The following is a 22,082-nucleotide window of genomic DNA, read 5'->3' as shown; positions in this document are numbered from 1 at the left end:
TCTGGCGGGGGCGGGTTCATGAGCGGAGCTCGGCCCCTGCAGCCCCGCCGGGCGCAGGGCTGGGAGCGGGGCCAGCGGCGGGGGGGGGCCGGCGGGGCTGAGCCGCCTGCGAGGGGACCCGGCCCGCAGCCCCCCTCTCCTGCCCCCCGCAGCCCCCGGCCCCTGGTCCCTGGAGCCGTTTTGCGCTCCCCCAGCCCGGTCTTGCGCCCCCCAGCCCCGGTTCTGTGCTCCCCAGCCCCGGTCCTGCGCCCCCCAGCCCCGGTTCTGCGCCCCCCCGCCCCGGTTCTGTGCTCCCCAGCCCCGGTCCTGCGCCCCCCAGCCCCGGTCTTGCGCCCCCCAGCCCCGGTTCTGTGCTCCCCAGCCCCGGTCCTGCGCCCCCCAGCCCCGGTTCTGCGCCCCCCCGCCCCGGTTCTGTGCTCCCCAGCCCCGGTCCTGCGCCCCCCAGCCCCAGTTCTGTGCCCCCCAGCTCCCGTCCTGTGCCCCCCATCCCCATCCCACACCCTCTGGCCCCAGCCCTGCACCCCCCAGCCCTGCTCCTGCCCCCCAAACACCCGCTCCTGCTCCCCCTCCTGCACCCCGTAGCCCCTGGTCCTGGTTTTGCACACCCCCATCCCCAATCCCAGCTCTGCACCCCCAGCCCTGCGCCCTACATCTCCCAATCCTGGCCCCCCAGCCCTGCACCCCTGGTCCCGCACCCCATATCCCCCCTGTCCCGCACCCCACAGCCCACTTCCCCCCAAGCCGTGCCAGCGCAGGAGGAGGAGGGCAGCTCCTGCAGCCCGTGCACCCTTCCCGGGTGCCTGTGAGCACCCAAAAAGTGGGGCCAGCACCCCAGGGGTGATGGATGAGCACCCGAAGAGTGGGGCGAGCACCCCAATGATGACGGATGGGCACCCAAAGAGTGGGCGAGCACCCCAGGGGTGATGGATGAGCACCCGAAGAGCAGGGCGAGCACCCCAATGATGACGGATGAGCACTCAAAGAGTGGGCGAGCACCCCGGGGATGATGGATGAGCACCCAAAGATTGGGGTGAGCACCCCAGGGATGACGGATGAGCACCCTAAGAGCAGGGCGAGCACCCCAGATATAACAAATGGGCACCAAAGAGCAGGGCGAGCACCCTGGGGTGCCCAAATGGGGAGGCAGGGGAGAGGCAGCCATGGCTGGGCCATGGGGCCGCGTGTGCAAGCGCGTGTGCACGCGTGTGCACGCGTGTGCGCCGAGGTCTGTGAGTGACACCTGCTGTCAGAGCCCTGCCATTTCACGCCGGGCCCGTCACCACCAGGTCCCCACGGGCCACCGAACCCAGCCAGAGCCACCGCGGGCCGAGCCCGAGCTCCACGGACACCTGGGGGTGCGTGGGGGCTGCGCGGGGCAAAGCAGCCCGAGCCCTGCGTGGCGAGACCAGGGGGTACTGGGGGGGGGCTTTGGGGGACCCCCCTTGGGTGCTGCCCCATCGCTGTGCCATGGGCTGGGGCCACGGTCCCCAGCTGAGCATCCACGGCGGGCGATGGGCGCGGCGGTGTCCCCGTGGTGCCATCCTGCTCGCTGTGCCCCACGGAGCTGGAGGGGGGGGACGGACAGGGCTGCGTGTTCCCCCGGCTGGGTTCAGGTCCCCCCATCCCGGTGTGGGACGTGGGGTCCAGATTCCTGCTCAGTACCAGGTATCTCCTCTCCATCCCCAGCCCCAAAGCCTCGGCTCCTCTTTCCCTTTTCCTTCCCGGGACTTCCCCGCGCTCAGGGCCTGACGTTCCCACCCGGCTCTGCCTATAGGGGAAAAATCTCCTCCGCGCCTCGTCTCCAGACATTATTCCGCCCCCCCCGAGCAGCAGACCGTCAGGGATGTGCTCTGCCTGTCAGCCCGGCGTTGCAAAACCTCCGCCGCACAGCCATGACGTCCAGTAAACTTTTCCCCTTCGAGCAAATAAATAAACCTCGGAAAACTGGTCCCGGACCGCTTCCCCACGCCGCCCCCAGCCCACACATCGCCCCGCGCGGCCCGGGGATGGGAACTGGCGGAGGAGCTGCCGAGCTCGGCCCCAACCTCTCCCCGGGCTCCCGAACAAACAAACAGATTCCCCCGTGCAAAACAAGCCGGGCTTTGAAACGCTTTCCGTTTCCATCCCGCTGTTTTGCTTACGCCGGGGAAGGATGTTTGAGGGCTGAGTCCCCGGGTGATGTCAAGCCATTATGTCAGGGGCTGGCCGGGGTTTTCGGCCCTGATGTTGCCCCTTTTCTCACGGAGCGCTCTGGGGAGCGGGGCTCTTGCTTTTCCCCTCCCTCCATGCAAGCCCGCGGCTCCCACCCCAGCATTGGCTCCCTGGGAAGCGGTTCCCTTTCGGATGGGGTATCCCAAGCACCTCACCCCCCCCCCGATGGGTGCTCAGCCACGAGCTCCTCACGCCTTTCCCAGGGGGTGCAGGTGGGCAGCGGCGGGGCTCCACCGCCCGCGCCCCCACGGCGCGCAGCTCGCCCGCCCCGCGGAGCCCAGGAGCCTCTGGGCTGGCTGCGAGGCTGCTCCCCCTGACGTGTCGGCCATATGATGTTTTCTCGAGCCCTGGGATAAATAAACCTCCGAGCACACAGCCTCCCACGCAGGCGGCCAGCTCCCGCAGCCCGCGCTCAGCCGTGCCGTGCCGTGCCGTGCCGTGCCGTGCCCCTCGGTTCCCCGCTGCGGCCAAAGGTAAGAGGTTGGCTGTCCCCTGCCGCGGGCCTGGGGTGATGAGGGGTTGGGGCGATGCTGCGGGTTCGGCTCCCTCCTGGGCTCCTGCTGTGGATTTTTGGTCCATCGCTTTGCCAGTCCCAAAGGTGTTCGGGCTCCGGATGCCTTCTGCCCTCCTGCTCCGGCAAGGGCGCGTTGTGTCCAGCGGGCAGGGCGCAGGGTGGTGGGCACGGTGGGACAGGCAGGACATGCTCCCGGTCCCGTCCTCAGCCCCGCGTCGCCCCATTCCTCCATTCCCCACCTGCACGACGGCTGCCGAGCCCCAAAAGGCCTCCCCGAGCCCTGGGGATCGCTGAATTCCTGCAGCACGCACCGCGCTGCGCAAGGTGCTGAGCTGGCAGGGCAGGGCGCTGCGTGGCGTCCTTGCAGCACCCGCGGTGAACCCAAAACATATCCCAAAGGCCAGCCAGGGGTGGTTGAGCTCCACGACAAGTTCAGCACCCATGCATCCTCACCCGCATCGCCCCGAGCCCTCCTCAGCCCCGCTGCAGCTTGCATTAAGCGCCGCATCGAGCTCCTGCAGCCCCGGGGGAGCAAAACTCACCCAGCGCCGCCCACGAGCGGCCAAACAGCCGGGCAGGATGAGGCCAGCGCTGGCTCAGCTCGGCTGGCCGCCGTGGCCCCCGGCTGGGCTGCGCTCCACGCCGGAGCTGTCAGCGGTGATGGATGGGGAGCTGCGGCAGCTCTGGGCCCGCCGGCTCCCCGAGGCAGGTGCCGCTCTCTCGCCGCCGCTCAGCCCTGCCTTCGCGCCTCGCAGCCGCCGGGCGCGGGACGAGCCGGGTCCCCGAGCCACGCCGGGGCCATGGGGCCGTGCCGGGGCTGGTTCCTCGCCGTTCTGCTCGTCCTGGCAGCCAGCGGGGTCCGGAGCCAGGAGGAGGGTGAGTTTGGGCATCCCCGTGCGCGGTTGTGCCAAAGGGTTTTGGTGCCGTGCTGCCGTGGGGCACGTGTGCACCCCGCAGAGGTGCAGGCTGCGTGTCTCCACGCTCCCCCCTCCCGCCCCGCAGCGCCGTGCGCCCTCCACGTGCTGTTGGCCCTGGATGTCACCGACTACCAGCAGTCCAACCTGCACCCTTACCTGGAGCGCATCCTGCGGGACCTGGCCGCCCTGGATCGCCTCACCTGCCGCCCGCTCAGCCTCCGCATCGGCCTGCAGAGCGTCGGGCAGGGGGGGGACACGATTTTCCGGGGGGGGGACACGCTCTTCCAGGAGGGGGACACGCTCTTCCAGGAGCGGCTGCGGCAGCCCTGGGCGGAGGTGCTGCGGCGCCTGGCGCGGGTGCACGCTTTCCAGCGCTCCTACTTCAACCAGCCCGCCCTGCAGAGCTTCCTCGGCACCCTGGCACGCCAGAAGGAGGATGCCAAGGTAGGGAGCGAGCAGCTCCTGGGGAGGACGGGGCGGGGGGGGGGACACATGGGGTGGGCGCGCTGCCGGGGGTGCTGCGGGCACCCGACCCTCTCCTCGCCCAGGTGCTGCTGGTGCTGACGGACGGGCTGGATGACGACGTGCAGAAGATGAAGGAGGTGGCAACAGCAGCCTGGCTGCAAGGTGGGGCGGAGAGGGGCCGGAGAGGACTGGGGGATGCCACCCAGCGCGGCGTGCCACCCCTCAGCACCCCGTCCCTCTCCAGACCAGGCCGACCTGCTGCTGACCGTGGCCGTGAACAACGCCACGAGGCCGGGGGACCTGCAGCAGGTCGAGTTCGGGCGGCGCATGGTGAACGGGCAGCAGCTCGCCGTGGACATGCCCGAGGCCGGCGGGCACGTGGCGCAGGAGCTGGTGAGGATGGCTAGGGTGGGTGGCGGGGTCCCCGTGGGTGCCGCGGTCCCCGTGGGTGCTGCACGGGGACGTCACCGCCTCCCCACAGCTGGCACTGGCGGAGAGGACGTGCTGCGGGATGTGTCCCTGCACCTGCGTGGGGCTGCCCGGCCCGCGGGGCCCCAGCGGCCCCGCGGGAGGGAAGGTAAAGCACCGGGGGGCGCGGGAGGGGTGCCCAGCCCCGCAGGATGATGCTTTTCTGCTTCGACCTTTCCCATCGTTGGGGGGACGTTTCCCTGCGCAGGAGAGCGGCCCCATCCTTCCCATCCCAGCCGGGTGCTGGGAGCAGGGTGCACGGCTCTGCACGCCCAGCCCCGATCCCTTTCCCAGGGCCACGAGGAGCCCTGGGAGCCGGGATTAACTCGAGCCCTTGCCCCCATCCGGTCCCAAGCCGCAGCTCCTCGCTGCTCTCCCCTTCCTCCCCCAGCTGGGAACGGAGCCCAGGCGCGCTGGCTCCCAGCCCGGGGTCCCTCCTGGAGCCGGGGGGGTCGCGGCTGCTGCCCCCAGGGTCTCTCTTTCCTAGGGGGTGGCCGGCAGCAAGGGACGTGACGGAGACGAAGGCGAGCACGGGCACAGCGTGAGTCGGCCGTGGGACCCCCAGGGAGGGGGACAGGGTGGCCCTGGGGGCTCGGGGACCCCGTCACCGTGTTGCATGGCCGGGCACGCTGTGTTTTTGATGGTTTTTTCCCTCCGGAGAGCAGGGGGAGCAGGGACCAGCAGGTCTCCGAGGCAGCCGGGGGATGCAGGGATGCCCAGGACAGTGTGGAGCGAAGGTGAGCGTCCGGCACAGCTTGGCACAGCCTGGCACAGCCCGGCACAGCCCGGCACAGCCCGGCACAGCATGGCACAGCACGGCACGGCATGGCTCCAGCCCACGGTGCAGGTGCCTGCCGCTGCCCTCCTGCTCACCCTCATCTCCTTTAGGGCGCCGTGGGTCACCCCGGGGAGCAGGTACGTCCCCGCCTCGCTGCTTATCCTCCGGCACCAAGGGCACGGGGAGCTGGCAGCGGCGGGGAGGCCTCCAGGAGGATGCAGAGGGAAGGGCTGGGGCTGGGGAGGGGGCGGGGGGGTGGTCCCGGCAGGTGGAGGAGCAGGACGGCCCGTGGTGCTGCGGGAAGTGGGGCGAAGCCTGGCTGCTCGGTGCCGTGCCCTGCACCCCGCGCCGTTTCGCAGGGACCTCCTGGAGAAGCCGGCTACGACGGGGTGGACGGGGAGCAGGTGAGCTGAGCAGCGGGGGTTCGTGCCCCCTCCTCTCCATCCCGGCACTGCCAAGCAGGACCGGGCAGGGGCTCAGCCTCCTCTCTCCTTCCCAGGGCGAAGCGGGGACCCCCGGGCACCCCGGAGAGAAGGGGACCCGCGGGAGGCAGGTGCGGTGCTGCTCCACTGAGCCTCGGGGAAGCACTGTCTCCTGCACCCTCCACCCACACCCTAAATCCCTTCCTCTCACCTCCACCCAGGGACAAAAAGGCTCCCGGGGTGCCCGGGGGGAGAAGGGACCCCCAGGACCCTGCGGCGAGGTGGTGAGTGTGGGTTGGGGTCCCTGGGGGCGTGTGGGTGCCGTGGGTGCTCGCTGACCCCCTCTCTTCCCCAGGGACCACCCGGGAGGAGCAGCCTCGAGCCCGGCACCCCGGGATGGAGAGGAGAGGGGGGTCCTCAGGTAAAGGCTGGAGGGGGCCGGGATGGTGCGGGGGGGTGCTGGGCAGCAGCGGGGGGGGGGGGGGGGAAGCCAGTCCTTAGGACCATTTTGGGGACAGGGAGGGTGGGGAGGACACCGGGTGCTCTGCGTCTCTCCCAGCGCCTCTGCTTTGCAGGGAGACCCCGGTCCAGATGGTCCCCAGGGGCTACCAGGGCCACTGGGCCCCCCGGCTCACCCGGTAGGTGCTGGTGACGGGGGGGGCACCGGGGGGGCCGTGCCGACACCACGGCTTGGGGACGTGGCCGGTGACGGTGCTTCCCTCCGCAGACCTCGTGCCAGAAAGGGCAGCCGGGAGCGCAGGTAGGGGGTCTGGTGGGGGGTCCGGTTTGGGGTCTGCCCCCCTCCCACCCCCCCAAGGGCCGGGGACACCCGGAGCCATCCCATCTCCTCGCAGGGCAAGAAGGGGAACCGCGGCAGCGCTGGGCGCGGGGGCGAGAAGGGGCACGGAGGCGCGCAGGTGAGGCCGGGGTGACCCCCCCCTGCCCCGTGCAGGTGCCCCCGCTGCCCCCCGCTCTCCTTCTGCAGGGGGTGCCGGGGCCACGGGGGACAAAAGGTGTCAGCGGCCGCCCGGGGAGCAGAGGACTTCAGGTGCTGACCCCCTCCCCGTGCCGGGGGTCCCGCTGGGTGCCCGCCGGGTGCACACCTTGAGCCGCCTTTGCCTCTCTCCCAGGGTGCCCCCGGAGCCGAGGGTCCTGCGGGAGCAGCGGGGCCGGCCGGCCCCAAAGGGGAGAAGGTGAGCTGTAGGGCGGTGTGGGACACCGCAGCCCCCACGCCCCCAGCCTGCTGCCCCGCTCTCTCTTCTAGGGCCAGGAAGGAGCTGAGGGCAGGAAGGGGAGCGCGGGACCTCAGGGACCCAAAGGTGCCCTGGTAAGGCTGGGCAGGGTGCCCCTGCTGGGACAGGGCGGCTTGGTGGGGACGAGGCACCCCCAGCCCCTCGGGGACACTAGGAGGGGGGATGCGAGGCTCTGGGAACACAGATGTTTGTGTAGGTCCTGCAAAAACCCCGCTCTGGGGTTCTTCTCCCTTCCTAGGGCGAGATCGGGTGCGACCGGCGAGGTGCCCCGGGGAGACGGGGTGCGAAGGTACCGGGGGGCAGCGCGGGGGCCAGAGCTGGAGCCGTGCCCGTGGGGCTGTCAGGATGGTGCTGTGCTCATTTTTTCTGCACCCCCCCCAGGGCGTTCAGGGGCTGCCGGGCTTCCCGGGGGTGCAGGTGAGCGCATGGGGCTGGGGAAGGGGGCTGGGGACCCAGCCAGTCCTCTGAGCCTCCCCTCCAGGGCGAACGGGGCGAGCGAGGAGCCCGCGGGGACAAGGGCAGGCGAGGGCTGCCTGGGCGCAGGGTGAGTAGGGCACAGCCCCCCCCGTGCCCCCCCCTCCCCGGCCGTGCTGCTGGCTCACGGGGCCAAGTTTTCCAGGGCGAGCCCGGGAGCAGAGGAGAAGCCGGCAGCCACGGCAGCCTGGGACCACCGGGGGTGACGGTGACGCCCTGCAAATTCCCTTTTCCTCCCTTTTTTTGCCCATTTCAACCCCCCCCCCAATGGGGACACCCCCGGTGCTCGGGGACTCGTTGCTCCTGTCCCATCCCTTAGTCCCTTTTTTCTCCTTATGTTTCTCCTCTCCTGCTGCTCCAGGGCCCCAGGGGCTCGCCGGGCGTCCCCCCCTCCACGGTAAGGGCTGGATGGGGACAGGACCCCAGCCCCAAGGGCTGTAGGACCAGGGGCTAGCGGGGGGGGGTCGGCGGCCACCGGGCTGCAGCAAGCTTTGGCTGGGGCTGACCTCGCTGCGTGCCCCCCTCCAGCTCTGCGAGCTCAAGGCTTTCATCCGCCAGCGCTGCGGTGAGCGGGGACGGCGGCGAGGGGACGGGGACGGGCTCGGGGGGCGGGTGGCAGAGGGGACGGGGGACGGGGGACGGGGGAGAGCCGAGGGAAGGTGCACAGGGGGTGGCCGTGCAGGCGCGGGACACCACAGCGGGGCTTTTCCTCCAGCCGCCCCCGTCCCCTCGCAGCCTCCAGCTCGCCCTCCTGCCCGCTTTTCCCCACGGAGCTGGTGCTGGTGCTGGAGACCTCGTCCACGGTGCCGCCGCCTCTCTTCTCCCGCATGAAGGAGCTGCTGGCCCTGCTGCTGCGCGACCTCCACGTCTCCCCGGCCGGCTGCCCGGCGGGGGCTCGCGTGGCCGTGCTGTCCTACGCGGCCTCCCCCACCTACCTGCTGCGTTTCGGGGAGGCGCAGAGCGGGGCGGCGCTGCTGGGGCGCCTCCGCCGCCTCTCGCCCACCCGCTCGTCCCAGCGGGGCCGCCTGGCCGCCGCCATGCGCTTCGTGGGGCACCACACGCTCAAGAGGGTCCGGCGGGCCGTGCTGGGCAGGAAGGTGGCCCTCTTCGTCACCAGCGGCCGGAGCCAGGCCCTGGAGGGCATCGGGGAGGTCGCCCTGCAGTACGAAGCGCTGGGCATCGTGCCGGTGGTGCTCACCTTCAGCCCGCTGCCCGAGGTGGCACGAGCTTTCCAGGTGAGGACCCGTTCCCGGAGCCATGTGGCCACCGGCCCCGTGCCCACGCCAGGCTCGTCTCTGCCTCCCCGCAGGTGAACAGCCTCTTCCAGGTGCTCCAGCTCTCCGCGGCACAGCCGGACGGGGACGCGGCGCTGCTGCAGCAAACCGTGCTGCCCTGCGCGCTTTGCTTCGGTAAGGCAGCGGGGCTGGCTCGGGGCTGAGCACCACCAGCACCACCACCACCACCACCACGGTTTATCCTGCACCCCCCTGCCGTGCCCAGACCTCTGCCACCCCGAAAGCTGCACCGCAGCCGTGCCGCCCCGCAACCCGCTGCGCCTGGACGCGGACCTGGCCCTGGTGGTGGACAACGCGGCGCTGCCGGCGGAGAGCCTGGAGGCCGTCGGCGAGCTTTTCGGCAACCTCCTGGGGCGCCTGCAGCCGGCACAGCGCGGTGCCCGCGTCGCCCTGGTGCTGACCGGCCCCACCGCCCCCCGACAGGGCTTGGGGGAGGTCGATTTGGGGCTGCACATCCCCAGGGAGCAGCTCCGGGAGCGCCTCCGCCTCGCGCTGGTGCCCGGGGTGGCCGCGGCATCCCCCGGTGGCGCGGTGGCGTGGGCGCTCCGGCACGTCCTCCCGGGGGGCACCCGCGGCCGCCTCCGCGTCCTCTTCGTGGTGGGGACGGGGGACGAGGCGCTGTGGGACGGGGAGGCGAGGCAGGCGCTGGTCCCCTTCTCCCGGTGCAGGGATTTTGGTGTTTTGGTGCTGTCCCTGGGTCGGGATGGGACGGAGCGGCCGGAGGCGGCGGTGCCGGAGGCGCTGGCGGCGTGGCGGCACCACTCGCTGCGCCTGGGCTCGGTCCACGGCCCCGAGCTGGGGTACGCGGAGAGGACGGCGCTGGGCTTCCTCCGGAGCCTGTGGGGTGAGCGGTGCTGGGGGCTGGAGCGTTGCAGGGTCCTGCCCCCGGCTGCTCCGGGTGGGGACGGGTTGCCAGGAGGCAGCTTGGAGCCCCAAACCCTCTTCCCTGCCCCTCCATCACTTCTCCGTTACCTCTTCTGCGTTGCAGCGGAGAGCAGCCAGCACCCCAGCACCCCAGGGTGCCCCCAGGTGCCGTCTCCCCCCGGTGCCAGCACCACTGAGCCACCCCCAGGGACCCCAGCGCAGTGAGTGAGCAGCACCGGGGCCACCCCCCGGGGGGGGCTGCGCCTCCTCTCCCACCGCCCTCTCCCCCCAGCACGTCCCGGGTGGGCTGGCACCGATCTCCCCTCCCAGGACCCCTGAGACCCCCTCCGCGCCCCCCGTCGAGCTGCCCACGGCATCCCCCAGCCCCGGGAAGGGCCGGAGGGCGGTGGCCGTGCCCGGGCTGTGCGCCCTGGACAAGGACCCCGGCACCGCCTGCGCCGACTTCTCGCTGCGCTGGTACCACCGGCGGGACACGGGGGCCTGCGAGCGCTTCTGGTACGGCGGCTGCGGGGGCAACGCCAACCGTTTTGGCACCGAGAGGGACTGCGTCCACACCTGCGTGGGCACCGGTAGGCAAGGGGGGCATGGGTGGGCGTCCGTCCCCCCCCACCCCCCAGGAGGGCACCCACAGCCCCCTCGGCTGACGCTGTGCCCACCCTGGGCAGGTCCCCGTGGAGCCGGCGAGGGCAACGCGACGCGGGGTGAGGAGCGTTCTGGGGGGCTGTGAGCCGGGGGGGTGCAGCCACGAGGTCCCTGCCGTGCACCGGGCAGGGCGCGGGGGGGGGGGTTCCCTGCAGGAAGGGGATGAAGCCCCCCCCCCACCTCGGGGTCGCATCCTGCCTTGCAGCCGCCTGCCTGGAGGCGCGGGACGCGGGGCCGTGCCGCTCCTACTCGCCCAAGTGGTTCTTCGAGGAGCCGGGGCGCTGCTCGCTCTTCTGGTACGGGGGCTGCGGGGGCAGCCGCAACCGCTTCGAGAGCCGGGAGCAGTGTGAGGCCGTCTGCATGGCCCCGGGCACGGGGGGCACCCGGGACCCCCGCCCCACCAACGCCTCCGCCTGCGCCCCCGGCTGCTGACGCCCGCGCCGGGGTGCCCCGAAAACCATCCCCTGGAGCCGCTGCCTCCTCTCCTTCGCCTCCCCCAGCCCCCGTGGGCTGGAAGGAGGAGGACTTCTGAGTTCTCGCACCTCGCCCTCGGCCGTGCCAAGTTGCTGACAGCTCCGGCACGGCGAGGGGGTGCCGAGCCGGCGGCGGGGGCGCTGAGCCCTTGCACGGCTCCGCGCACCCTCTGCCCGCTCCGTGTGGGAGCTGGTGCAATGTTGGGGGGGTTGGGGGGGGTTTAAAATAAAACCTCGCGGCACGTTTCACGCCTGCCGGTGCTGTGGGGCCGGGGAAAGGCGAGGGGATGAGGGTGGGCGCCCCGGAGCCGCGGGGAGCCCTGGCCAGGCGTGCTGCGTCCCGGCCAGATGCAGCTGCAGCGTCCCGGGGGGGAGCTGCGGGGGCCGGAGCCAGGGGAGGGGGGAGGCAGCTGCGCTGCTGGCCGGCTGCCATTCCGGGGGGGGGGGGGGCCACAACTCCCCGTTCCCCCCCCATCCCCGGGCTCCTTCCCCTGCTCCAGCCACGATTCAGCGGTCCCCGGGGTGGCCGGAGGGAGCGCAAAGCTCCTCTTTGGGATGTGGGGAGGGATGGGGGCATAAATGGGGGCACCCCGCTCTCCGCGGGGGCGGCGGGGAGGCAGCGGGACCCCCTGCTCTCCGTGGGGGTGGCAGGGACCCCCCCCCCACCCCGTGTAGCCCCACACCCAGGGCTCCATCCCAGCTCCTCCGCTCGCTCGGGCAGCACGCGGTGACCGGAGCCGCCTCCGTCACGGGGCGTCCCCAGGAATAGCTCCGGGACCCGGTTCTCTTCTTGTCCTTTATTCGGCTCCGCGGGGACAGGCGCATTTGGCAGCACGGGGACATTTTTGGCCCCCCGGGGGGGGGCATTTTCAGCTGGGCACCCCCAGCCCCCAGGCCGGTGGCTGCGGCAGGATCGCCCCCGCCCGATGCTCCAAGCCCCAACCCGCGTCTGCAAGGGGCTGGGCAAGCAGAGAAGCAGAACGGCGAATTTTGGGTTTTTAAACCTTGTGTTTTGTTTTGTTTTTTTAAGCTCATTTTGGCGCTTGGGCTCGGCGAAGCTGCGAAGACAAAGTGACAAACCGGCTGTCCCCCGGCGAGGCGCAGGCGGCGCGATGCGCTCGCCCCAGCAGACACCAACCCCCCCCCCACCCCCGTGCCCTGCCAGCCCCTTCCCCAAATTTTGCAGCCCCCTGGGAGATGGGGGGCTGTCTGGGGGGGGGGGGCTGGGGGGCTGCTGGCGATGCTCCCGTCCCGCCGGCGTGCAGGAGGAGGGCTGGAGGTGACGCCGTGGCCGTCGGGGCTGCTGCAAGGCAAACCTGACACCGTCAGGGTGCCGCTGCGAGGGGGGGGGGGGGGGGGCCCTAAAAATCCCCCCCACCCCACCCCAGCACTCACCCAGCCTGTCCTAAATCCAGTAGACGGGGACGACGCTGCAGAGGATGCTCGCCGTGGTGCCCAGCAGGGAGCGGTCAGCCAGGGGCATGGCCAGCCTCTGCTCGGCCTGGGGGAGAAACCCAGGGCGCCGGAGCACGGCGCTGCGCCCCGCGTCTCTGTCCCTCACCCTTGGGGGGGCTTCGGTGCCCCCAGGGAGGCTCCTGTGCCCCCCCCCAAAGCCTGTTCCCGCCCCTCCGGTGCTCACCTGCCGGCGCTGGAAAGCCTGGGTGGCCGCATCCAGCCCCGGGATGTTGTCCTTGTCCATGCGGGTGACGTAGCAGGCGCGGTGCAGCCGCGACCTGTAGCTGACCAGCAGCTGCGTGCACGCAGACCCGGGTCATTTTGACCCCCGTACCCCATCCTCTGAACCCCCACCCCCCGTTCCCTTCGCTCCCCCCGCTCACGTTCTTGTAGTCGTAGACCACCGTGGCCGCGGGTCCGGCTCCGCCGTCCACGTAGAAAGTGGCCGCGTCCTCTTCCCACGCCCGCCCTGCGCCCGTCCGCAGGACCTGGGGACAGGGGGAGCTCAGCCCCTGCCTCCTGCCCATCCCCGGGGAGCCCCGCGGGCCCTACTCACGGCATCGGCGCGGCCCTGCTCCACGCGCAGCCACATCAGCAGGGCCCCGGCGATGACGACCACCAGCAGGACCACCACCACCACCACGATCAGGAGGCACTTGAGGTGGTGGCAGCCGAGCAGCTTGCGGGGCAGGTAGCAGAGCAGGCGAGGCACGAAGCACAGGCAGCCCTTGAGGCAGGAGCAGCCGGGGCGGCAGCAGCGCGAGCATTTGGGGCAGCAAACGGCGCAGGGCAGGCAGCAGGAGCCGCAGCAGCCCTTGTCTGCGTCCTGCGGGAGTGGGAAAGGCGGAGGGACGCGGTTAGGGGGAAGGAGACGGGGCCAGGGGTTGCAGGAGGGCTGGGAAGGGCTTGCCGGGGGTTCAGCTCCCATCCTGCTCGCCCTGAGGGCTGGGGGTGCGTGCACGATGGTGCTGGGTCTCCACCAGGCACGCAGAGGAAGGGCACAACCATGGCACCGTGCCGTGGGGCGCAGGGACTCACCAGCGGCTCCTCGACCGCCACCTGCTTGATGCTGCTCTCCATCGCTGCCTCCTCCTCCTCCTCTTCCTCCTCTTCCTCCTCCCAGCCCGGGCAGCCCAACGGCAGCTGGGGCAGGGGCTTTATTTCGGGGTTTTGGGGCGGGGAACGGGGCGTCCCCCACGAGCAGCCTCGTGGTGCCACTCGGGTGTGCCGTCCACTCCAGCGGTGTTTGCTGAGCGCCCTGCCCGGAGCTGCTTTCCCCTGGGAACCCGCAGCTCAAGAGGGCCTGAGGACACTTGTCCCTGGGCACGGGGACCTCTCTGCTGCCCCGGAGCGGGGTTTGGGGCCAAAGCAAACCCTCCTGAGGGGTTCAAGCTGCCCTCCAGGGTCGGGAATCCGGGGACGGAGGCTGCCAAAGGGAAACCTGGCCCCGTGCCCGTGACCCTTCACCACCTCGGGCACCTGGAGGTGCTCGAGATGGGCAAAGCACAGAGGGGACATCAAAGGGTCCCCGCGAGCCGCAGCGCCGGGGCAGGAGCGGGGTCACCGTGGCAGGGGGCCACGGAGCACGGATCGGGGCCGGGTGCTCCGCAGCCTTGGTCCCGAGGGTGCTGGGGCTTTGCATCGGTGACCTCTTGGCCACCCTGGGTCCCCACCACGATCCCCTGGGAACCTGAGCAGCTGTGGCCGTGGGTCTGCCCCACATCTCGCACCCTGCCTCCTGCCCTGGGGTGCTGAGCAGGATGGGGACCCCCCGGGGGGCTCCTGCCGTGTGCAGGGGGGGCGCAGAGCCCCTGCCCGGCTGCGTGCGCCCTTCCCAGCCAGGGTGACACGGGGCAGGGACGGAGCGGGGACGGTGACACGTGGGGCAGGTACAGCCTCCCCGGGGGGCTGACACGGGTCCCCCCAACCCCTTTTTTGTCCCTTCTGATCCCCGGGTCCCCAGCACAGCAGAGGGGGGTGCACCCTGAGGGTGCCCCTGGCCGCTCTGGGTTGAAGCCTGTCGCTGCTGGGGGACGTGGGGCGCACGGAGGGCGCAGGGCAGCAGGGGGCAAGCTGGGGGTGGCACCCATGGGTGCCCTGCTGGCCCCGGGGATGTGACTTGTGGTCCCTCTGTCCCTGTCTGCATGAGGAAGGGAGAGGGATGGGGACTTTTTGTGGACTGGGGTGGCTCAGACCCTGCAGGGTGCTGGGTGCTGTGCCAAAGGGCTGGAGACGCCGAGGGCCACCCCTGCTGTCTCCTCCTCCCTCTGCGCAGAGCAGGAGGGCACGGGGCAGGGGGACACCGGCCATACAGAGCCCTGGGGAGCCCTCCTGCGCCCCTCGGCTGGGGCTGGACCTGTCCTCGCCCTGGTGACACCGGCACAGGGGGCGCACCCCCCCACGCCGGACCCCTCGGGGACACCCCAGGCGCAGGAAAGGACACGAGCAGCACTCGGAGGCAGGGGACAGCTTTACTTCGCCGACAGAAGCACACATCCCAAAGCAAACCCCGCTCATTTATTGCAAGCACCACGCGGTGCCGAGGCCGCACGCAGGATGAGGCCGAGGAGGAGGAGGAGGAGGAGGAAGGAGCCTGGGCGCTGCCCTGCCCGGGGGGGTGGGCACCACAGGGGGCACGGGGACGGCGGGGACACCCCCGCCTCATCCCCAGCCCGTGCTAGGTCCAGTAAACGGGGACGGTGCTGCAGAGGACGTTGGCGGTGGTGCCCAGGATGGAGCGGTCAGCCAGGGGCTCAGCACCATCCTTCCTCTCACCCTGCGGGGACAGAACGGGAGCGCTGCCATCCATCCGCCGCCGGCGCGGCCTCGGGGGAAAGGTTGCCGCAAGCCCAGCGGCGCTGTGCTTCGCCCTTTCCCAGCTGCCCGAGCCCCCTGGGGCACGCAGGATGGGTGCTCGGGGTGCGGGCACGGGGCTGGGCTCACCTGCCGTCGCTGGAAGACCTCGGTGACGGCGTCCAGCCCGGGGATGCTGTCCTTGGCCACGCGGGTGATGTAGCAGACGCGGTGCAGCCAGGACCTGTAGCTGACCAGCAGCTGCGTGCAGACAGCCCCCCAACCCCGGTCAGCCCAGCCCCGTGCCCCCCCGCCGCCCCCAGCCCCGTGGCACCCCGCCCTCCCCAGGGGCACGCACCTTGCCGTAGTCGTACACCACCACGGCGGAGGAATTGAGCCCGTCGGCCACGGCGAACGTCCCGATCCTTTCCTTCTTGCTCATGGAGAGGTGCTGGGGGGCCCCTTCGGAGCCCAGCCCGTGGATGGTCATCCGCAAAACCTGCAGGGAGGAGGGGGACGGAGTCACCGGGGGGTCACCACCGCCAGACCCCACTGGGCGTAACGTGTGCGCCCCCCCGCCCCCCGACCCGCACCGTCTCGGCGTGCGTCTCGGTGAGGTGCAGCCCCAGCAGGAGGAAGGCCACGACGACCACCACCAGGAGGACGACCACCACCACCACGATCAGGAGGCACTTCAGCTGGTGGGGGACGCAGGGCAGGCGCGGGGAGGCCGTGTACTCCTGGGGGGGCACACCGGGAAGGGGGGGGCACCGGGGTGAGCCCGCGCTCAGCCCCGTGCCGCCACCCCAGCCGGCAGGGCGCTGGGTGCTCCTTACCGGGGGGGCCTCCTCTATCAGCGCCTCCTTGGAGCTGCCGTCCATCTCCGCCCTCGCCGTGCAGCTCCTGTCCCTCTGCCAGCCGGAGCCGGGGATTTATAGGGTCCTCGGGGGGCGCTGGGGCTGCCAAGGTGCCACTCGAGCTCTGTTTGCCCAGCCCGCGTAAGAGCCGGGGAGGGGGGCGTGAAAGCCTCCAAGGGCCCTTTCCCAGCATTTGCTGGCGGTTTGGGGGGGGTTCAAGGCAAACAGGGGGGGTGGAGCGTGCCCGCCCTCTGCGCCCAACCCCGTCACCTCCTCCCGCGTCCCGTGCGCCCATCCCGAGCACCCCCGGGGGGCTGCCCCCCGGTGCCACCCAGCCCCGCGGCAGCTGCGCAGGGCGAGGAGCTGGCTGGGCTCATTGTTGGCCGCGAGCGCCGTGCCTGGGACGGGCAGCCCAGCACCCCCCCCTGCCCCCCCCGTCCCCCCCCAGGCCGGGAGGGGAGCTTGGCAGCACCAAGGGCACCCGGGGTGAAGCGCTGGGAGTGGGCATCACCCCCCGCCCCCCCAAAAAAACAAACCAGACCCCGCTGCCGCCGCGTGCCCTGTGTGTCCCCCTCCCCGGCACACAGCCCCCCGTGGCCGCACGCTGCTGGGGACACGTGTCCCCGAGGCCAGACGCTGGTGCCGTGCCGTGCCGTGCCGTCACTCCGCCGCATCCATCCCCCCGTCCCTCCCTCCTCCCGCAGCACACAAGCATGGTGCGCTGCAGAACGGCAGCTCCGGTGCCGCCAGCCTCCTCCGTCGCCGCCGCCGCCGCCGCTTCCCCTCGGCGCTGAAGCCCTTGGGGAAGGAGAGGAGCGAAAAGGGCTCGGCTGCGGCTCCCTGCAGCAGGGCAGCGGCGTGCGGGGAAGGGGAAGGAGCAGGGCTAGGCCGGGGCGATGGAGCTGCGGCGCTGCAGGAGGATGCCCAGGGGCCAGCTCTCGGCTCTCCTGCTCCTCCTGGCCTCCGCCTGGCTCTGGGGGGCTGCGGGGGGCCGGCGGCCTCCCCGGCCTCCCCCTTGCCCCCCGAGCTGCTCGTGCACGCGGGACACGGCCTTCTGCGTGGACTCCAAGGCCGTGCCCAAGAACCTGCCCCCCGAGGTCATCTCGCTGTGAGTAGCGGGGCGCTGGGGCGCTGGGGAGGGGGACGGGGGACGGGGTGGGGGGACGGACGGTCAGCTCCCGGTGGCGCAGGGCTGGCAGCGGGTGCTGGGGCAGGGCCAGCCTCTTTCTCTGTGCTGCAGTGGGGGGGTGCAAAGTGAGGGCAGCGTGGGGGTCCTGGGGGGCCCTGAGTGGGCTGGGGACCCCCCCGCCCCGGGCTCGTCCCCGTGTGCGGGTGCCCTGCGGTGCTGGCAGGTCCCCGTGCGCACGCGGCGCTGGATGGAGCAGGGCTGCAGCCCGGCCCCGCCGCACTGCCCGTCTGCTGTGACCTTGGGGACCGGAGTCCCAGAGGGACACGGCTCGGGGGGGGGGGGGGGGACACGGCGGGACACCGGAGCCTTGTAGGTGTGCGTGTGCATCTGTGTGTGTGCGTGCGTGTGTGAACACACTCGGGCTTTGGCTGTGCCGCAGGGCACGCGTGGGGTGGGTGCCAGCCCGCGGGGCTGAGCTCCTTGTCCCCTCCGTGCCACCCCCACGCCACACCCGGGGTCCAGCCCCCCCGCCCCCCCCCCGCCGTGCCCCCCACTGCCGCCCCCTCTCCCTAAGCCCATCACGGCCCTGAGGTCTCATCCTGCCCGCAGGACCATGGTGAACGCGGCCTTCACGGAGATCCGAGAGGCGGCTTTCGCCCACATCCCCTCGCTGCAGTTCCTGTAGGTTTCCTGTGCCGGTGCCCCCCCCCCCCGCCCCACGTCCCCCGGGTGCCCCCCACCGCATCACTGACGTTTCGTCCCCCCTTTTTGCAGCCTGCTGAACTCCAACAAGTTCACGCTGATCGGCGACAATGCCTTCGCCGGCCTCTCGCACCTGCAGTACCTGTGCGTGGGGGGACGGGGATGGCCGGGGGGGGTGTCGGGGGGGCTGCCCCCCGTGCCCTCGGCGCAGCCCTGCCAGCCTCTCCTCCCGCCCCAGGTTCATCGAGAACAACGACATCCAGGCGCTCTCCAAGGCCACCTTCCGCGGGCTCAAATCGCTGACCCACCTGTGAGTACCGGCACCCTGCGCGCCCCCCGGGGACGCCGGGGACAGCTCCGTCCCTCCGCCCCACGTGGCCGCCGGGCACAGCGCCTCTCGTCCCCAGGTCTCTGGCCAACAACAACCTGCAGACGCTGCCGCGGGACCTCTTCAAGCCTTTGGATATCCTGAGTGACTTGTAAGGCTGCCGCGGCACTGGGGACACCGGGCTGGGGACAGGGTTATGGGGCACGACCCCACTGTGCCGGGCTGGGCACGTCCCCATGGGCACCCACCACCTCTCTGCCCCCAAAACTTGGGGGGGTCCCTGCTGGGGCTCGGGCAGGGCACGGGGGGGACTTTGTGCCATCCTCTCCAGGGACCTGCGGGGCAACACGCTGGCCTGCGACTGCAAGATCAAGTGGCTGGTGGAGTGGATGGAGAGCACCAACACCACGGTCCCCGCCGTCTTCTGCAGCAGCCCCGGGCAGTTCGAGGGCCAGCGGATCCGGGACCTGGCGCTGGGTGACTTCCAGTGCATCACCACGGGTAAGGGGCCGCCGCTCCCCCCGCCCCGCCTTGGCTCCCCGCGCCCTCACCGCCGCCTCTCCCCGCAGACTTCGTGGTGCACCAGGTGCTGCCCTTCCAGTCGGTGTCGGCCGAGCCCTACACCTACGCCAGCGACCTCTACGTGGCCCTGGCGCAGCCCGGCGCCAGCAGCTGCGCCGTGCTCAAGTGGGACTACGTGGAGCGCAAGCTGCGCGACTTCGACCGCATCCCCGGTAAGGGTGGGGTCCCCCCGTTGTGCCGCGCCCCCCATCCACCCCCGTGTCCCCCCGCGTCCCCCGGAGTGACGTGGCCCTGCCTCGCAGCCCACTCGGCCGTGCACTGCAAGCCCATCGTGGCCCAGAGCCAGCTGTACGTGGTGGTGGCGCAGCTCTTCGGCGGCTCCTACATCTACCGCTGGGACACGGCCGTGGACAAGTTCATCAAGATCCAGGACATCGACAGCCAGAAGACCCGCAAGCCCAACGACATCGAGGCCTTCCAGATTGAGGGCGAGTGGTACTTCGTCATCGCCGACAGCTCCAAGGCGGGCTCCACCAGCCTCTACCGCCTCAACCAGAACGGCTTCTACTCCCACCAAGCCCTGCACGCCTGGCACCGCGACACCGACGTGGAGTACGTGGAGAACGACGGCAAGCCCCGGCTCATCATCTCCAGCAGCTCCCAGGCGCCCGTCATCTACCAGTGGAACCGGGCGCAGAAGCAGTTCGCGCCGCAGGGGGAGGTGGGCGAGATGCTGGACGTGCAGATGGTGAAGCACTTCAGGGTGAAGCGGGAGCAGTTCCTCTGCCTCAGCCGCTACATCGGCGACTCCAAGGTGGTGCGCTGGGAAGGGCAGCGCTTCGTCGAGCTGCAGACGCTGCCGTCCCGCGGCTCCATGGTGATGCAGCCCTTCGCCGTGGGGCAGCGGCGCTACATGGCCCTGGGCAGTGACTTCTCCTTCACCCACGTCTACCTGTGGGAAGAGGAGAAGCAGAAATTCGTCAAGTTCCAGGAGCTGGCGGTGCAGGCGCCGCGCGCTTTCCGCTACGTGCCCGCCGCCGACGTGCAGCTCCTGCTGGCGCCCAGCTTCAAGGCCAACACGCTGGTCTACCGGCACGTGGTGGTGGACCTCAGCCTCTAGCGGGGGAGGCAGAGCCCAGCTGCCCCCGAAGCGGCTCTCACCTCCCCCAGGGTCTGCTCCCGCCCATGGCCAAGCCCAGGGACACGCATGCGCCCGCCAGCCCCATCCTCCTGCCTGCAGCCGACTCTGCCCTGCGGTCACAGCCCCGTGCCCGCACCCCTCCCGCACCCACGTCCCTTCTTTGGGGGGAAGCCACCGGCCTCGTTTTTCCCCTCGTGCACCCACAGATCCCCTTTTCTGCCCTCCCATATGCAGCACCCGTGGCCACCCCGTCCTGGCTGCGCGCTGGGACACCCCTCGCCCCACAGAGCGATGCCCTTGGGTGCTGGCAGGGGGGAGCACAGGCACAGGGGGCTCTGCCTGCTCAGGCACGGGGTATGGGGGCACTGCTGTGGGGCTGCAGGGTCAGGGCTGGCTGGGATGGTCCCGGGACATCAGGCTGCTTCCAGGTGGGGGGGTGCTCGAGAGCAGCGGGATGTTCGCAGGCTGACGGGATGCTTTGATGCCGAGGCGTGTAACGGGGTGCTCCGGGGTCGGTGGGATGCCCCAGGGTGGATGAGATGCGCCAAGGTGGAAGGGGATGCCCCAAAATGGATGGGATGCCCTAAAATGGATGGGACACCCCAAGGCGGATGGGATGCTGAGAGGTGGGTGGGATACTCTGAGGTGGATGGGGTGCTCCGAGGTGGATGGGGTGCTCAAGAACAGTGGGATACTCCGATGCCAAGATGTAATGGGATGCCCCGAGGTGGTTGGGATGCTCTGAGCTGGATGGGATGCCCCGAGCTGGATGGGATGCTTGAGGCCAGCAGGATGCAGCCCCGATGGTGCCACCACCTGCAGGAGCAGCACTGCCTGCTCCTGTCCCCTGTGCACGCCCAGCAGCCCCCTCTGCCCGGTCCCCCAGCGTGCCAGCCGCACCAGGGTGTGTGCACCCACCCAAAACGCTCCCCAGTAAACACACTGTGACCCCCAGCCGTGCCCACACCTGCTCACAGCAGCCCTGCGTGGCTGAGGACGGCCGAGAGCCCTGCTCGTGGCTCTCCCGGACGTTTTGGGGGAGCAGCAGAAGCCCTGGCCCGCGGCGGGGAAGCGGGAGGTGTTCCCCCAGGGTGCGGGGTTTGCTCCTGCACCCCGGGCTGCACCCCGCCTGCCCGGCTGGTTTTCCAGGGGAGCGTTTCCATGTCCCACAAGCGCGTGCATATGCATGTGAAAAACCACCAATTAAGCTCACAAATAAAAGAGCCTCTCTAAGGGAACAGGCAGCCCGGGGAAAGGGTTTGTCCTGGGTGGCTGCAGATCCTAAACCCGGGGCTCTGCCGCCCCGCTCTGCCTCGGTTTCTCCACCAGGAAAGGGAAGATTTTAGTGGGGAGGGAGGTGGGGGGGTGCTGGGACCCCGACCCCGGCAGTGACACAGGGCAGGGAGCTGGGGAGCCCCAGGACACTGCTGGGGACACACGGCCGGGGGAAATGTGGTCTGGGGCAGGTGCCAGGCCCACCGACAGGGACTCAGAGCTCTGCCCCTGTCCCAGGAGGAGGAGGAAGCCGCTCCTGTTTTCTTCTAAGCGTCTTGCAACAACCCACGGCTCTGCAGAGCCCTGGCCCCGGTTCAGCAACACGCCCGAGCCGGTGCCCGGCACAAACGTGTTGGCCTGGGTGAGGAGCGCCAGGAAGCAGATTGCGCAGCGCCTGACAGAGGCGTTCGGGGCCGCATCCTGCCGGATCCACGCGTGGGGTGGTGCCTGCGCCTCTGCTGCCGGCCTCATCTCCCTGGCAGCACCCAAACCTCCACCCAAACCCCCGTCACCCGCGGCGCTCCTCAACCTGACCTGGGCTGGCGGGCCTGAAAAATCACAGAAAATCCTAAAATCATTGGGGTTGGAGAAGCCCCCCAAGGTCATCTGGTCCAACCGTCCCCCTACCACCAATGGCACCACTAAACCATGTCCCTAAGCACCACGTCCAACCTCTCCTTGAACACCCCCAGGGACGGTGACGCCACCACCTCCCTGGGCAACCCGTCCCAACGCCTGACTGCTCTTTTTGGGAAGAAATGTCTCCTCATTTCCAACCTGAACCTCCCCTGGTGCAACTGGAGGCCATTCCTCTAGTCCTATCACCGGTTATCTGCCAGAAGAGGCCATCCCCGAAACCAAAATAAAACCCTGAGATCACACAAAGGCTCCTGCTTCTCCTTTTTCCGTGTGCTAAAGGCTTAAAAAAATAAACAAAAAATGGGTGGGAGCGGGAGGGTCTCACCCTCTGCGCCTACGGGGCGGGACCCTTTAAAGACGCGGCGTTGCCCTTTTAAGAAATTGCATTACCCTTTTAAGAAAAGGAATTACCCTTTTAAGAAAAGGAATTACCCTTTTAAGAAG

The 22,082-nt window shown here is 70.5% G+C and overlaps 4 protein-coding genes across 8 annotated transcripts; 2 read left to right on the top strand and 2 right to left on the bottom strand.

The window, feature by feature from the left end:
* The first annotated feature begins 583 nt into the window (after nt 1-583).
* On the top strand, nt 584-11,012 carry LOC125179738 (collagen alpha-4(VI) chain-like). Of its 2 annotated transcripts, XM_066983518.1 has the most exons (32): nt 584-1,030; nt 1,687-2,684; nt 3,931-4,086; nt 4,191-4,269; nt 4,352-4,500; nt 4,589-4,684; nt 5,063-5,116; nt 5,241-5,312; nt 5,464-5,490; nt 5,713-5,757; nt 5,853-5,906; nt 5,997-6,059; nt 6,131-6,196; nt 6,351-6,413; nt 6,503-6,535; nt 6,630-6,692; nt 6,761-6,823; nt 6,906-6,968; nt 7,040-7,102; nt 7,267-7,317; nt 7,410-7,445; nt 7,510-7,572; nt 7,648-7,710; nt 7,864-7,899; nt 8,031-8,067; nt 8,238-8,737; nt 8,812-8,911; nt 9,003-9,641; nt 9,786-9,882; nt 9,992-10,251; nt 10,348-10,383; nt 10,530-11,012. In XM_066983518.1, exons 4-32 carry the CDS (start codon nt 4,236-4,238, stop codon nt 10,754-10,756), a joined length of 3,153 nt encoding a protein of 1,050 aa, XP_066839619.1. In that variant the 5' UTR covers nt 584-1,030; nt 1,687-2,684; nt 3,931-4,086; nt 4,191-4,235; the 3' UTR covers nt 10,757-11,012. The 2 variants fall into 2 exon arrangements, with proteins under 2 accessions (XP_066839619.1, XP_066839618.1); XM_066983517.1 differs by lacking the exon at nt 584-1,030 and having other exon boundaries at nt 1,406-2,684; nt 9,954-10,251.
* Nucleotides 11,013-11,558: 546 nt separating this feature from the next.
* LOC125179731 (surfactant protein C-like) lies at nt 11,559-13,405 on the bottom strand. Of its 3 annotated transcripts, none has more exons than XM_048045729.2 (6): nt 13,291-13,405; nt 12,809-13,078; nt 12,636-12,740; nt 12,437-12,547; nt 12,193-12,298; nt 11,559-12,100 (listed from the first exon to the last, which is right to left on the bottom strand). In XM_048045729.2, the coding sequence occupies exons 1-5, from the start codon at nt 13,330-13,332 to the stop codon at nt 12,203-12,205; spliced, it is 624 nt and encodes a 207-aa protein (XP_047901686.1). In that variant the 5' UTR covers nt 13,333-13,405; the 3' UTR covers nt 11,559-12,100; nt 12,193-12,202. The 3 variants fall into 3 exon arrangements, with proteins under 3 accessions (XP_047901686.1, XP_047901687.1, XP_066839600.1); XM_048045730.2 differs by having other exon boundaries at nt 11,559-12,097; XM_066983499.1 differs by having other exon boundaries at nt 11,560-11,855.
* Nucleotides 13,406-14,749: 1,344 nt separating this feature from the next.
* Nucleotides 14,750-16,395, bottom strand: LOC125179721 (surfactant protein C). The gene is made up of 5 exons (XM_048045706.2): nt 15,882-16,395; nt 15,639-15,785; nt 15,404-15,544; nt 15,196-15,306; nt 14,750-15,028 (listed from the first exon to the last, which is right to left on the bottom strand). Exons 1-5 carry the CDS (start codon nt 15,924-15,926, stop codon nt 14,930-14,932), a joined length of 543 nt encoding a protein of 180 aa, XP_047901663.1. The 5' UTR covers nt 15,927-16,395; the 3' UTR covers nt 14,750-14,929.
* Nucleotides 16,396-16,591: 196 nt separating this feature from the next.
* On the top strand, nt 16,592-21,884 carry LGI3 (leucine rich repeat LGI family member 3). Of its 2 annotated transcripts, XR_010826644.1 has the most exons (9): nt 16,592-17,010; nt 17,641-17,712; nt 17,806-17,877; nt 17,972-18,043; nt 18,141-18,212; nt 18,393-18,562; nt 18,631-18,795; nt 18,886-20,451; nt 20,490-21,884. XR_010826644.1 is itself a non-coding variant. In XM_066983447.1 (8 exons), exons 1-8 carry the CDS (start codon nt 16,799-16,801, stop codon nt 19,701-19,703), a joined length of 1,653 nt encoding a protein of 550 aa, XP_066839548.1. In that variant the 5' UTR covers nt 16,592-16,798; the 3' UTR covers nt 19,704-21,884. The 2 variants fall into 2 exon arrangements, 1 of the variants encoding a protein (XP_066839548.1); XM_066983447.1 differs by having other exon boundaries at nt 18,886-21,884.
* The last annotated feature ends 198 nt before the right edge of the window (nt 21,885-22,082 follow it).

This window comes from Anser cygnoides, chromosome 26 (assembly GCF_040182565.1).
Source record: "Anser cygnoides isolate HZ-2024a breed goose chromosome 26, Taihu_goose_T2T_genome, whole genome shotgun sequence".
NCBI classification, from domain to species: Eukaryota; Metazoa; Chordata; class Aves; order Anseriformes; family Anatidae; genus Anser; species Anser cygnoides.
Note: the sequence above shows the minus strand (reverse complement) of the source record. Positions and strands in the feature narration are given on the sequence as shown.